At 39.6% G+C, this 12,190-nt stretch overlaps 1 protein-coding gene across 7 annotated transcripts in view; it reads left to right on the top strand.

Moving 5' to 3' along the window:
• The window catches only part of kif21a (kinesin family member 21A), a 101,213-nt gene that overhangs the window by 65,040 nt on the left and 23,983 nt on the right, over positions 1-12,190 (top strand). For all 7 annotated transcript variants that reach the window (XM_077211469.1, XM_077211461.1, XM_077211464.1 and 4 more), the window contains 5 exons: positions 186-293; positions 378-446; positions 4,301-4,440; positions 4,525-4,669; positions 4,875-5,069. In XM_077211469.1, coding sequence (XP_077067584.1) covers positions 186-293; positions 378-446; positions 4,301-4,440; positions 4,525-4,669; positions 4,875-5,069 — 657 coding nt within the window. The remainder of the gene's footprint in view (positions 1-185; positions 294-377; positions 447-4,300; positions 4,441-4,524; positions 4,670-4,874; positions 5,070-12,190) is intronic.

Here is a 12,190-nt window from a genome sequence, read left to right on the forward strand (position 1 = left end):
TATAGAGAAAATGTCCATCATGTCCACTGTACACATACTGCAGAAATAATATGAGCAGTATAATAGCTATTCTAAACAGGTCCTTACTCTTCATAGTGACAGGAGAAATCTGTCCTCTTATCATTATCCACTTTCTGTAGCACATATCCTCCAGCTAAACTAGTATTGAAATGATCTGTTGTCAGGTGCGTCTGATGAAGCAGATGAAGGAGCAGCAGGACAAGAACCGGATGGCCGAAACCCGCAGGAACCGAGAGATCGCCACACTTAAGAAGGACCAGCGCAAACAGGAGGTGCATGATGGAAACATAACACTGTTGCAGAATGAAACTGACTGTGAAATATGTTCAATGTGATGTTTTTTTTCTCTTGTACAGCATCAGATGAAACTGCTTGAAGCTCAAAAGAGACAACAGGAACTCATTCTGCGTAGAAAAACTGAGGAGGTAACGTTTTTCACCTGGATTTTGTTTCTACTGTACCTACAAAGTGTGACACATTGATATTTAATCATACAATTAAATAATATTTATTTAAAATATATTAACTTAAATTAATAATAAAATCCTAATGTAATTAATTTCATTTCTTTAAACATGCATTTACCCTGAAAATAAGTCACTTAGATATTTTTTGTTATAAAATGCACTTATGCTCTTCAGTGTTGAAGTGTGTGTCAGTGTTATTGTCAACTTAAACTATTAAACAGAGTTTTTTTTTAATTAAAATAAAGCAAACTAGGGATGTCCGGGCAGATCTCAAGGATCGGTGTCGGGGCCAATTAAACTTTTTTTTTCACTTATTGGTATCGGCTATCCTTAGCCCGATGCTTTATTTGCACCTTCAAATGGGTTTGCCATCCGCCATTAAAATGTAAAGAAGTAGTTTAAATGTGCGTGTCTGATGCGTAAGAACCAACGAGGTCTGTTCGAGCGCGTCTCACACATTTATTTGATGCGCATTTTTGTAAGGAATTACTCGAAAGTAATTTATTTACTGTTTATTTGTATCTGCCGTCAGTCTATCTGAGACGTTGTTGCCATAACGTGTTGCGTCTTCGTCCAGACAGACTGGCATTCTGACACCACGAGCTTCATGCTTTTTTAACCTTAAATTCACTTTTTTTCTTTTTGTTGCAATTATTCTGCTTATATGCCCATTCTCCATACATATATATATATATATATATATATATATATATATATCTGTAGTAAAAAAAAAAATATATATATAATGTATGTAGTAGAATGGGCTCTGACGACTATTAAGGGCGAAGGAAGTTCACATGCCTCGTGAGCCACAGAAATTGCCTCAAAGATTGACTTATGATTTGCTTGGAAACTGAGGGGGACACCTGGGGGAATCAAAGCACAACAACTGGTCAGTTTTACACCACCAAGATAAGCGGTGGACATAACAGTATAGGCCTGTTTACTGGGGAAAGCAAATTGAGCATCTCTTGAGCTTCGCCATCTGTCTTAAATGCAGAAAACGGGACACTAAAGAGTGTCTCCCCAATGACCCACCACTGAAAGGTGTGTGGTAAGCAGTAAAGGCCGCAACATAAACCTTCAATATAGAGGAGCCATCTGAACTGGACGCGTGAAGGAGAACAAGAACGGACAGTCATCGTTTCTTCTGATTTGGCCAGAGGAGAACTGAGCCTGGTTTCTCACAGATGGAGTTGGGGTTCCTTGCCACCATCTCCTCTGGCTTGCATAGTTGAGGTCACTTAAAGTGACCTTCTTATGGATTTTTGAAAATGACCTTTCATGTACTGTGTAACATAGCTCTAAAAGAATGAAAACATCCTGCAAAGTTTTAAATCTGAAAGTTCATCGTATATAAAGTTATTGTCTTTCAAAAGTAAGAGACGACTCCGAGTCAATGAAATTAATAATTTTTCAAACGAGTCATAAGCAGTTTCGTTGTGACGTCAAGATGAAACATTAGCATATTGCCGCCCACTTATTGCGCGCACAGACACCAGGGAATACTTGAATGCCCTTGAACACTTGTCCAGAAGATGCTGTGCTCTACAATGTGAAGGTAAAGCCAGTTTTCTTTCACTGCCCAAGGACGAGCATGTGAAGAACCAGTGGTTAAAATTCATCTTTACTATGATACCACAGCAGTGTAATCCTAAACTTTTTGCTGTGTTCCCTTTATTTTATTGACGGCTGCTTCTCAAATCTCAGAGCAAACCGCTTGCTCTCGAAAGATGGTGTTCAAAATACTTAGTTTTGAGTTTTATATAGTGTAGGTCTCCTGCTAACTGGTTAACTCACATTATTACTGTCTTACTGAAATACTTCTGCTGATCAGCTGTGGGACACTATTACCCGAAACTGTGTCTAATGCAGATGGTCTGTCGTTCTCACTACTTTGCGGAAAGATTAAGCATGGAGCAAGATTTGTTTTACCAACGTTTATGTGACATCAGTCATTCATGCTAGAGTTCGGCTAATGTATGCACTGTTATTGATACAGTTTCCACATGTTCACTGCAATAAATTAGAAAAATACTGAAAATAAGTACAAGTGCAATAATCGGTTTGTTGATGGACATACTCTTGTTAATGCTGATGGTGAGGAATTACAGCTGCAACATCTCATAATGTTCCTCAAACTGAGTATTGTATCACTGAGAAACACTGAGTCCTGCTCGAGTCGTTGTGATGGAGGTTCGGGTTGAATAACTAGTTCTTCCAGTGTTTCATCATTGGACTCGCACTCGCATGGATATGGTAAAATCGACGTCATTGTTCGTTTCTGTGTTTAGTTTACGGTGTAGGAAGCCTCAGGACACTCAGAGCTGATGTTGTTATGACAATGGGCCTTTTGGTTTTTGACACGAGCGCTGCACGCCGTAGACCAATCACAACATACTGAACTGTCTGGCCAATCGGAGAAGAGTAGACCAATCACAACACACTGAGCTGTCTGGCCGATCAGAGCAGAGTAGCGGAAAGGAGGGATTTACAGAGATTGATTCATCTGACGAGTCGTTTGAGAATCATTGAAAATGTGGGGACGTGCAAATGTATTTTATGAGAAAATGAAACAGTTTTTTTACCTTTGATTTTACCTTTTCGTAACAGTCTCTGAAACTGTTCTACAGTGATGGCCTAGCCTGATCTTGCCTAGGGCTGAGAGAATGGATTTTATATAAGAGCAGGAGACTGACGTGCCTGACTCGTAGTCGAGTCACATACCTGTACCGCCCATAGAAAAGTAGTTCTCTGTAGTGGAGAAAACACACTCTTCTTGGAGTTCAGTCTTAAACCCAAGCACCTCATGAGTGTGAGGACGACATCTCAATGCCAAACCGCCAAATTACTTACTGATGGGACAGAAGCTGAGAATGTTTGGTACGGGTGTTCTTTATAGTTTCCGGTTGCGCCATCATCTGTCACATGACGTTTCGTTAATGAGATTGGAGTGATTTCACACTCAGCGTTGGACATCCCTAGATGAAACCTTAAACTTAAACAAAAAAACAAAAATATAGAAATGTTGTTTTGGCAGCTAACTGAAATAAAATAATACTAATACTAAACTTACTAAAACCAAAACTGACATAAAATAAATTATAGCTAAATAGAAATATAAAAACGAATAGAAATGACAAAGCACATAACAAAATGAATCAAACTTAAAAACAAAATTTAAACAAATAAGAATTAAAGCTAATTCTAAATATTAATACATATTATAAAATAATTTAAATAATACTAAAACAACACTGATGCACTACACTACAATACACATTTTATTATAGAAATATTGCTTTGGCAACTAACTGAAATAAAATATGTATAAGTTAAAGTACTGAAATGACCAAAACAAAGTTAAAGATAAACTAGAATATTAAAAGTAAAAATGGCAAAAGTGCAAAACAAAATGACTAAAATTAAAACCGCAATTATAAAATGAATAGCAGATTCAAAATATTCATATATACTGTGTTAGTATATAAATAGTAAAATAACAGTGATGAACTTATATACTATAATGCACTTATTCTTTTTAAGTGCCCAGATTCTTTTTGGGGCCACTATGGTTTTATATTTATTATCTAAATACTTTTAGGTAATCAATTTAAATATTAAATAGATTTACTTTTATGTGAGTGGAAAAGTATCATATAAATGTTACTTAATGCTTTAATTTAGCCCTACAGATAACAACTATTGTCAATTCATCTGTTGATTATTTTTAATTTTTTCTATTGCCTGTTCATTTTGGCAATATGAGATTTTGAGAAGTTTCCTGTAGTGATTACTGCTGTGTCTCTCAGGTAACCGCTCTAAGGAGACAGGTTCGGCCTATATCAGGAAAGGTCACACGAAAGGGCAATCTAGAGTCAAACCAGGACTTCTCTCACAGACCTCCCGCGGGTCGGACATACTCGGGCTCAGGAGCACCTAATGGAACCAGGTACATTATACAGGCCTCATGTACACACTGTAAACATGTTCATATGACTTTATTCTGCCTGTGACTGACAATTGTTTGCTGTAGGTTATACTATCGCAGGCCGGCTGGGATATACTCCACCCGAATGGCTCGTGGGAAATGGCAGAGTCTGGAACGCCGTATCTCCGATATTATCATGCAGCGCGTTACAATTTCCAACATGGAGACCGACATGAATCGTCTTCTAAAGGTACAAAAAACCTGTTATCATGAGAAACACCTACTTTACCATGTCAAATCTTCCTTAATGCTAATACTGTAGATACAAATATATACACGGATCATGTTTATTTAAAAAAAACCTTTATATGAATTTGTAATTGCATTTACATTCCTAAAATAAAAGCTCTGAACAAACTTGTTTAGCTTCTCATTGTTTAAAATCCCGCCCACAGCAACGTGAAGAGCTGACGCGCCGGCGGGATAAGATAAACCGAAAGAGAGAGAGACTGCTTGCGGAAGAACCGGAGGTAGAGAAAGATGTTACGTCTCTGAATGAGGAGCTGGAGTCTCTGCTGGCCAATATCGACTACGTCAACGACAGCATCTCTGACTGTCAGGCCAACATCATGCAGATGGAGGAAGCCAAGGTGAGGCAACTCCCACTGCTCCCCAATCCCTGAGCACGGGATCTCTGTTCAAGTTCTCTTGACAAAATCAGCGCTCCAGTCTAACTTTTTTTACTAGGAGCACTGGAGCTCCTGACTGAAAATTTTAGGAGTGCAGGCAGAAAATTTAGGGGCACACCTTAAATCAGCTTGAGATGCAATTATTCAAATTCCCCCCAAAATTACTGTAATACTGACAAATTCTTTAATAATAAATAGACTTAACTTACAGATATTACAATGTGCAGTTTTATTTTAAGTTCACAGGGCTCCAGACTAACATCTGAGGGCCGCAGCACCGAGACACTGAGCTGTACAACACATATCTGACAGCACTGGGGCTGACAATAAAGCACCAAGCTTAATTTAGGGTGTAGATGAAATTAACTTTAATTATTATCATTCGTAATGTCTTAATATTGATTAAAAAGCAAAACGAGTGAAAAAAAGAGATATTAGGGAGTGAAATTAGCCAATAAGCATCATACTGTTTACAATGGTAATTTTATTTGTATTTTATTTTTAAATAAGAGTTTTCCTAAATCTTAAAATTTTCAGTCTTAGCACAATCTTTGAAGGATGAACAAAAAATGTGTTGGTCATCACATTAAAAATAACATTTATATATGATATTAAAGTTTTGAAATGCTGGAAAAAGACAGCAGCCTACTTCTATCCTACTAGCCTACTTTTAAGCGTTTGACTATTTCTGTCACAATGCCATAGTTATTGTTAGTTTGACTACATTAGCCTAACTCCATGGTGAATGTTGTTGATTTGTGGACTGAAAGCCTTCTATAAGTGTTTCTCCTGGTTTCCACGTCAGCGCTGTTTGATCTGATATGATAATAATAATAATAGATTTTATTTATAACGCACTCTTCATTCCAAAGAATCTCAAAGTGCTACATAAAAGAACAACAATAATAGCTACAGAATACTAAAAACAATAAAAACAATAGAACAATCAGCACATAAAAGACTTTCTAAATAAAAAAGTCTTCAGTTCTGCCTTGAAGGTGTCCAGGCTCTGTACTTCTCTCAGCTCACTCGGGAGGTGGTTCCAAAGCCGAGGTGCAGCTGAGCAGAAAGCTCGGTCCCCCATAGTGCGAAGTCTTGTGGTCGGGACCTGAAGAAGTAGGTGACCTGATGATCTGAGAGTGCGGGAGGAGGATTTCAAGGTGATGAGATCTTGTAGATAAGGTGGTGCATGACCAGCGATACATTTGTGTGTGAATAGCAGAATTTTGAAATCGATCCTGGATGAAACAGGGAGCCAGTGGAGTGAGTGTAGGATGGGAGTTTTGTGATCATATTTTCGGACTCTCATGAGGACTCTGGCAGCGCTATTTTGGATGTATTGTAACTTCTGCATGTTTCTGGCAGAAATCCCAATGAAGAGTCCGTTACAATAATCCAACCTGGTGGAAATAAAAGCATGAACAAGTTTCTGTGCATCCGAAAGAGTTAAAAGAGGACGTAGTTTGGAGATATTTCGAAGATGGTGGAAGGAGGTTTTGCAAATATATTTAATGTGTTCGTTGAAGGTCAGCTGCGGGTCAAACCTAACCCCTAGGTTTGTAACTGAGGAGGAGAACGTGATGGCTTGGTCGTCCAGGATGAATTGAGATACGGGAGAGGAGTGGATCTGTTGTGGGGTTCCAACAAGTAGTGCCTCAGTTTTACCGGAATTTAGCTGAAGGAAGTTACTAACCAACCATTCCTTTATCTCCAGAAGACATGTGTTGAGTCGCGACAAGAATGCGGAGGAGCTTGGAGCAGATTTAATATAAAGTTGCAAATCATCCGCATAACAGTGGAAGGATAGTCCATGTCTGCTGATGACAGAGCCGAGGGGAAGCAGGTATAGAATAAATAGGATAGGGCCAAGAACCGACCCCTGCGGAACACCACACGTAACAGGGAGCAGCCTGGACTCATATTCTCCTAAAATGACTCGTTCAGTCCTGCCAGAGAGGTAGGACTGAAACCTCTGCAGTGCTGTTCCCGATAGTCCAACTGTATTGAGGAGGCGGTCCAGAAGGATGGTATGGTCGACCCTGTCGAATCCCGCTGTTAGGTCGAGTAGAATGAGCACTGATGGTGATGGTTGTCAGCCTTAGCAGAGCTGTTTCGGTGCTGTGGGCCGAACGAAAGCCTGATAGAAAAACCTCATATAAGTTATTGTGTTGTAGATGGTTGTGAAGCTGAATGGTGACTTCCTTCTCTAGAACCTTTGACAGAAAGGTGAGGTTGGGGATTGGTCTGTAGTTTCCCAGGACCTCTGGGTCTAGGGTTGGTTTCTTAAGTATCGGACGAATGACAGCAGCTTTAAGGGCAGGAGGGCCAACGCCTGTTTTTAGTGAGAGATTAATAAACTCAGTGATGATTAGGCTGACACTGGAAATGAGCGACTTGTGCAAAACAGTCGGGATGGGATCCAGGATGCAGGCGGACGGATTTTATTGATGACTTCCTCAACATGGCTCTGCTGAACCTCGGCAAAGTACGGGAGGATCGTCAATCCACCGGACAGGGGGTTGGAGGACGATGGAGTCAGTGATGGAGAGCCAGATATTAAAGTGCGGATGTTATTGACTTTAGATCTAAAAAAGTCCATGAAGCTGTTGCATCGCTCCACTGTGGCTTCAGTGGATATAGATGATTTCGACTTCAGGAGATTTTTTATTGTAGAAAAAAGCTGTTTAGAATTTCCAGTGTTCTTATTGATGAGGTTGGAATAAAATTGTGCGCGTGCACCCTTCAAGGACTTAAGATAAGCCTTTTGATGGTCACGGAATGCAAGATTGTGAACAGTTAGACCAGTCTGTTTACAGCGTCGTTCCAGGATACGGCCCTCAGTTTTCATTTGCCGCAGCTCCTGCATGAACCAGGGTGCAGAGCATTTGAAGTTAACTTCCCGTGTCCTGACAGGGGCATGGCGGTCAAAAACACTACTCAATGATATATTGTAGTGATCCACTAGTCCGTCCACTGTTGTAGAGACTGGGCAGTTTATATTGGACTGAAGGACTGCGGTGAAGGAAGTTGTGTTTATTTGCTTCCAGTTCCGGAAAGTTATTTGGCCACACCAAGATCTAAGGTGTGGCCCTTGGTGTGCGTAGGAGCCTTCACATGTTGCTGGAGACCAAGGCAATCGATCAGACTCATGAACTCTGTTGCAAGATGACAGGAGGACTTGTCAATATGGATATTAAAATCACCAAGAATAACAATCCTGGTTGACATGAAACAGAGTGATGTAAGTAGATCATCTATTTCAGGAAGAAATGAGGAATGTGGTTTGGGGGGACGGTATATGAGAAGCACTGTCTTGGAGTATGGAGGTTTACATTTGAAGGCTAAACATTCCATTGAGGTAAGATCAGGCAGTGGCAAGGGAGAGAGTTTCAGTTCATCCCGATAGATTACGGCTAAACCACCCCCACGTCCAGAGCTGCGTGATTTTTCCATATAGGCATAACCCTGAGGGCAAGCTTCATTGAGTACTTAGTGGTCGCCTGTTTTGTGCCAAGTTTCCACTAGGCACATGGAGTCTAATCCTCTATCCAGAATATGGTCATGGATAAGCAGGAATTTATTGGTAAGGGATTGTGTGTTGAATAATTCCATAGTGGCAGGAGACAGAGCTGATGGTGAAAGTCTCTGTAAGCTCCGCAGTACACTGTGGTCCACTCCGTGTTATATATATCTCCCACCGCTAGAGGTTCTCAGGAGCGGTGAAGGGTTCCTACATACTCCTACATACTCTTTGTCGGTGCAAAAGTACAAGCTGTCTTATGGCTGTGATGCAAGGTGGTGCAGTGTCGCAGTTGAGACTCAGCAGTTGAGAAATGGAATATTTCAACATCTTGCTGGACGCTGGTGGCGTTAGCACAGTGTTTACACCAAAGAGCAGCAGCAGGTACGTTGCTAAAGCACCCAGTCAAAAAGATTGTTGCGGTACAGAGAGGTAGGAAACTTGCAAGGGGCATAAAAAATCCCACTTTCTTAAAATGTGCTAAGTTAAAATCAGAAAGTTAAAATCAGAAATGGAGAAGCGGCGAACAGACAGCGCCAGCATCCTCTCCCTCCAGTTTCCAATGATATCTATGGTTTGTAACTGAGAACTCTGCGCCGAATCGGGATGTTTCTCACTGGATCTCGCAGAGATGATGTTATTAATTCTGAGGCGAATTAAATACCTAAATAAATATTTGGTCGCACCGGCAGGAAAAATGGTTGCAAAATGCGACCAATTGGTCACAGTCTGGAGCCCTGAAAATGTGTTACGCCCATGCAACTTTGAATTTTGAGCAAGCACAGAGCAGCCTTAACTGGTCTGTGTAAAAAAGCCTTCATATACACAGTGTAAAGATGCAATGGCATATAAAAGCCAGACTTAATTATGCCTGCTCAGACCCACCTCACCCCCCTAGTATCAAATCATACAGCTGTAATTAATGTGCAAATGCATTTATGCCACCTCTGAACAGCATTAAACAGTCTGTGTAAAGACACTTAAATGCCACTTCAGAAGTGCTTCTACACCACCTGTGCAGTGTAAATTCAATTCAATTCAAATTTATTTGTATAGCGCTTTTCACAATACTTATTGTTTCAAAGCAGCTTTACAGAATGTGCATTTCAGAAATGTACATAGAAAAAATACAGTTAGTTAATCATGTAGTAATTTAGGGCATAACATATCGCCGGCGTTGAGTCGTCTCTTCACAGGCGTCGAGTCGTCTCTTCACAGGCGTTTAGTCATCTAAATGTGTTATTAGAGGAGTTTACACTGCGATGACAATACACTTCTGTAAATATACCTTAATTATGAATTAAATATTAAATGTCATATTTGAAAGCGCTAAGATGAGTGATAATTATCTGTTGCAATGTTTAATGTGAAAATAAACGTAATTTGGTTAGATTAGATGGATATTTTATCTCATTCAAACGTAATCATGATCACTGTAACTGTGAACAACCCACAAACAACTGTTTACAAACCAGTCCTCAATAATAGCAGTGGAGCCTCAACTACGTTTTACTGCCTTTATTTAATTCACATTTCTAGGAGTGCTGGAGTGTGTGCAATGGCTGATGGGTAAATTGCTCCCTCCACTTCCTGATGTATCGGTGTACTCTTATTCCTTATGCCGTTTGTAGTGTCCTTTGAACTGAACATGTTCTCTTCTTTCGAATTGCCCTGAGGATGGTCTGTTGACCAAAAGCTTGGTAATTAAATTTGCTTTAAGGATTGAAGTGTGCGGACAGTTTATTTATTTATTTATTAATTTTTTGACTCTTCTTTCGAATTGGAAATTCTCTTAAGATGGTGTAATATCCTGTGAACTACTCTTTGCAGGGCACTTACAGTCCAATGAAACACTCCTTCTCTGATCTGATCTGAATCAATTCACTTTAATGACACTGCATCAGTTTACTGAAACAATACTGAATCAGTTCACTGGTATTAAAATATATTTTTTTTATGTAAAAATACGTTCTCTTAACCCAGTTTATTGTGCATTGACTACTAATTGTATGCCATTCATGGATTTAACTCCCCCAAAGGTGTAAATATTGGGCCTTCAAGCACCATCCAAACGTTGTGAACAATCCACTCAGATCTGTCAGTCTATTCGTTGCATAGGGAAAGACATTCTGCTTCGGTTACAGAAGGTCAAGACCAGAGTTGGGTATAACGCGTTACAAAGTAGTACTTTTCGTGGTAACGCAGTAATGTAACTCATTACATTTTAAATTTATGTAATTTGATTACAGTTACTGATGTCAATAAAATTAAGTTACTTGCGTTACAAATGTATTGTTAAGAAAAAAATATTTAGTAAAATGCCTTTCTAATCACGTTTGGCCGGCTGCGTCAGCATGCGCTTTAATGAATTACCGGAGGACGCGCTTCATGAGGCACACACACACACACGCAGCGCTACACGGTTTGGAGCACAGTCTGGCCGTTTCTCAATAGTAGCCTACGCAAACTTCGGACTTGGGTCCTTGGTAGTTCAGACTTGCCAAGTTCGACTCAGGAGAACGAACTCCCGAGGACGAGAGGGCGCGAGTCCGGTTATTCTGCAAATGGAACCGCGGCGTTCTTGATCGCGTCACTCAGCTGATATATAAAATATATAAAACAACCCTGCTTCTTTTTGTTTTCATTTTAAAAATATGAAACATTATTGATCATTAAAACTGACATTTAACAGAGATAGACTTGTCATTTTATTTTATTATACATGTACATACAGTGAAGAGAATGTATAGTAAAATAAATATAAAAAATATTCTATATATTTTAAAATATATAAAATAAAATTACACAACCCTGTCTCTTTTTGTTAAATGTCAGTTTTAATGCTCAATAATATCCAGTATAAAAATATAAGTAGCCTAAAAGGTATAAGAAGCTGTACAATTAGAAATAAAGCAAACAGTTCAGTCAAACATAAGTCAGCTCTCTAATAGGCTACAAAGTTAAAGTCACCTCTCGATGCATCCTGGGTAAAAGGGGCGGATCAGGAACACATCAGTGGTCTTGAACTGGACTTGGCTAGATGTGAACTTTGAATTGGAACAGTACTTGGGCAGCGACTGATGACGTTTCACAAGTCCACAAGAACATATTGAGAAACAGCCCTCTCTTCTGTCTCGCATGCGCGCTCTTTCTCGCTCGCTCTAGATTCCGGGAGATTTGAACTAATTTGCGGGCATCAGGGAGCCGCTATCAACATGCGGGAGACTCCCGGAACTTCCAGGAGACTTGGGATGTCTGTATTCTGCAATATTAAATTACGGAAAGAACTGAGTTTCACTTTGTAGTGTATTCTTGTAGTTTTAATAGGTTTACAAAGTAACTTGAAAGTAAAGTAATTAGTAATCTGATTACTTTTTACATGCAGTAATCAGTAATGTAATCAAATTACAATTTTAAAGTAGTAATTAGTAATTTGTAGTGGATTACTTTTTTTGAGTAACTTACCCAACACTGGTCAAGACAAAATTCACTGGATTTAGACCTTCAAAGCGAACAGGGCCTTGCGATGTAACAGGTTACAGTGGATGCTTCAATAGCACAC

This window comes from Siphateles boraxobius, unplaced genomic scaffold, assembly GCF_051911475.1.
Source record: "Siphateles boraxobius isolate OS27281-9 unplaced genomic scaffold, OSU_SipBor_1 65, whole genome shotgun sequence".
Taxonomy (NCBI): Eukaryota; Metazoa; Chordata; class Actinopteri; order Cypriniformes; family Leuciscidae; genus Siphateles; species Siphateles boraxobius.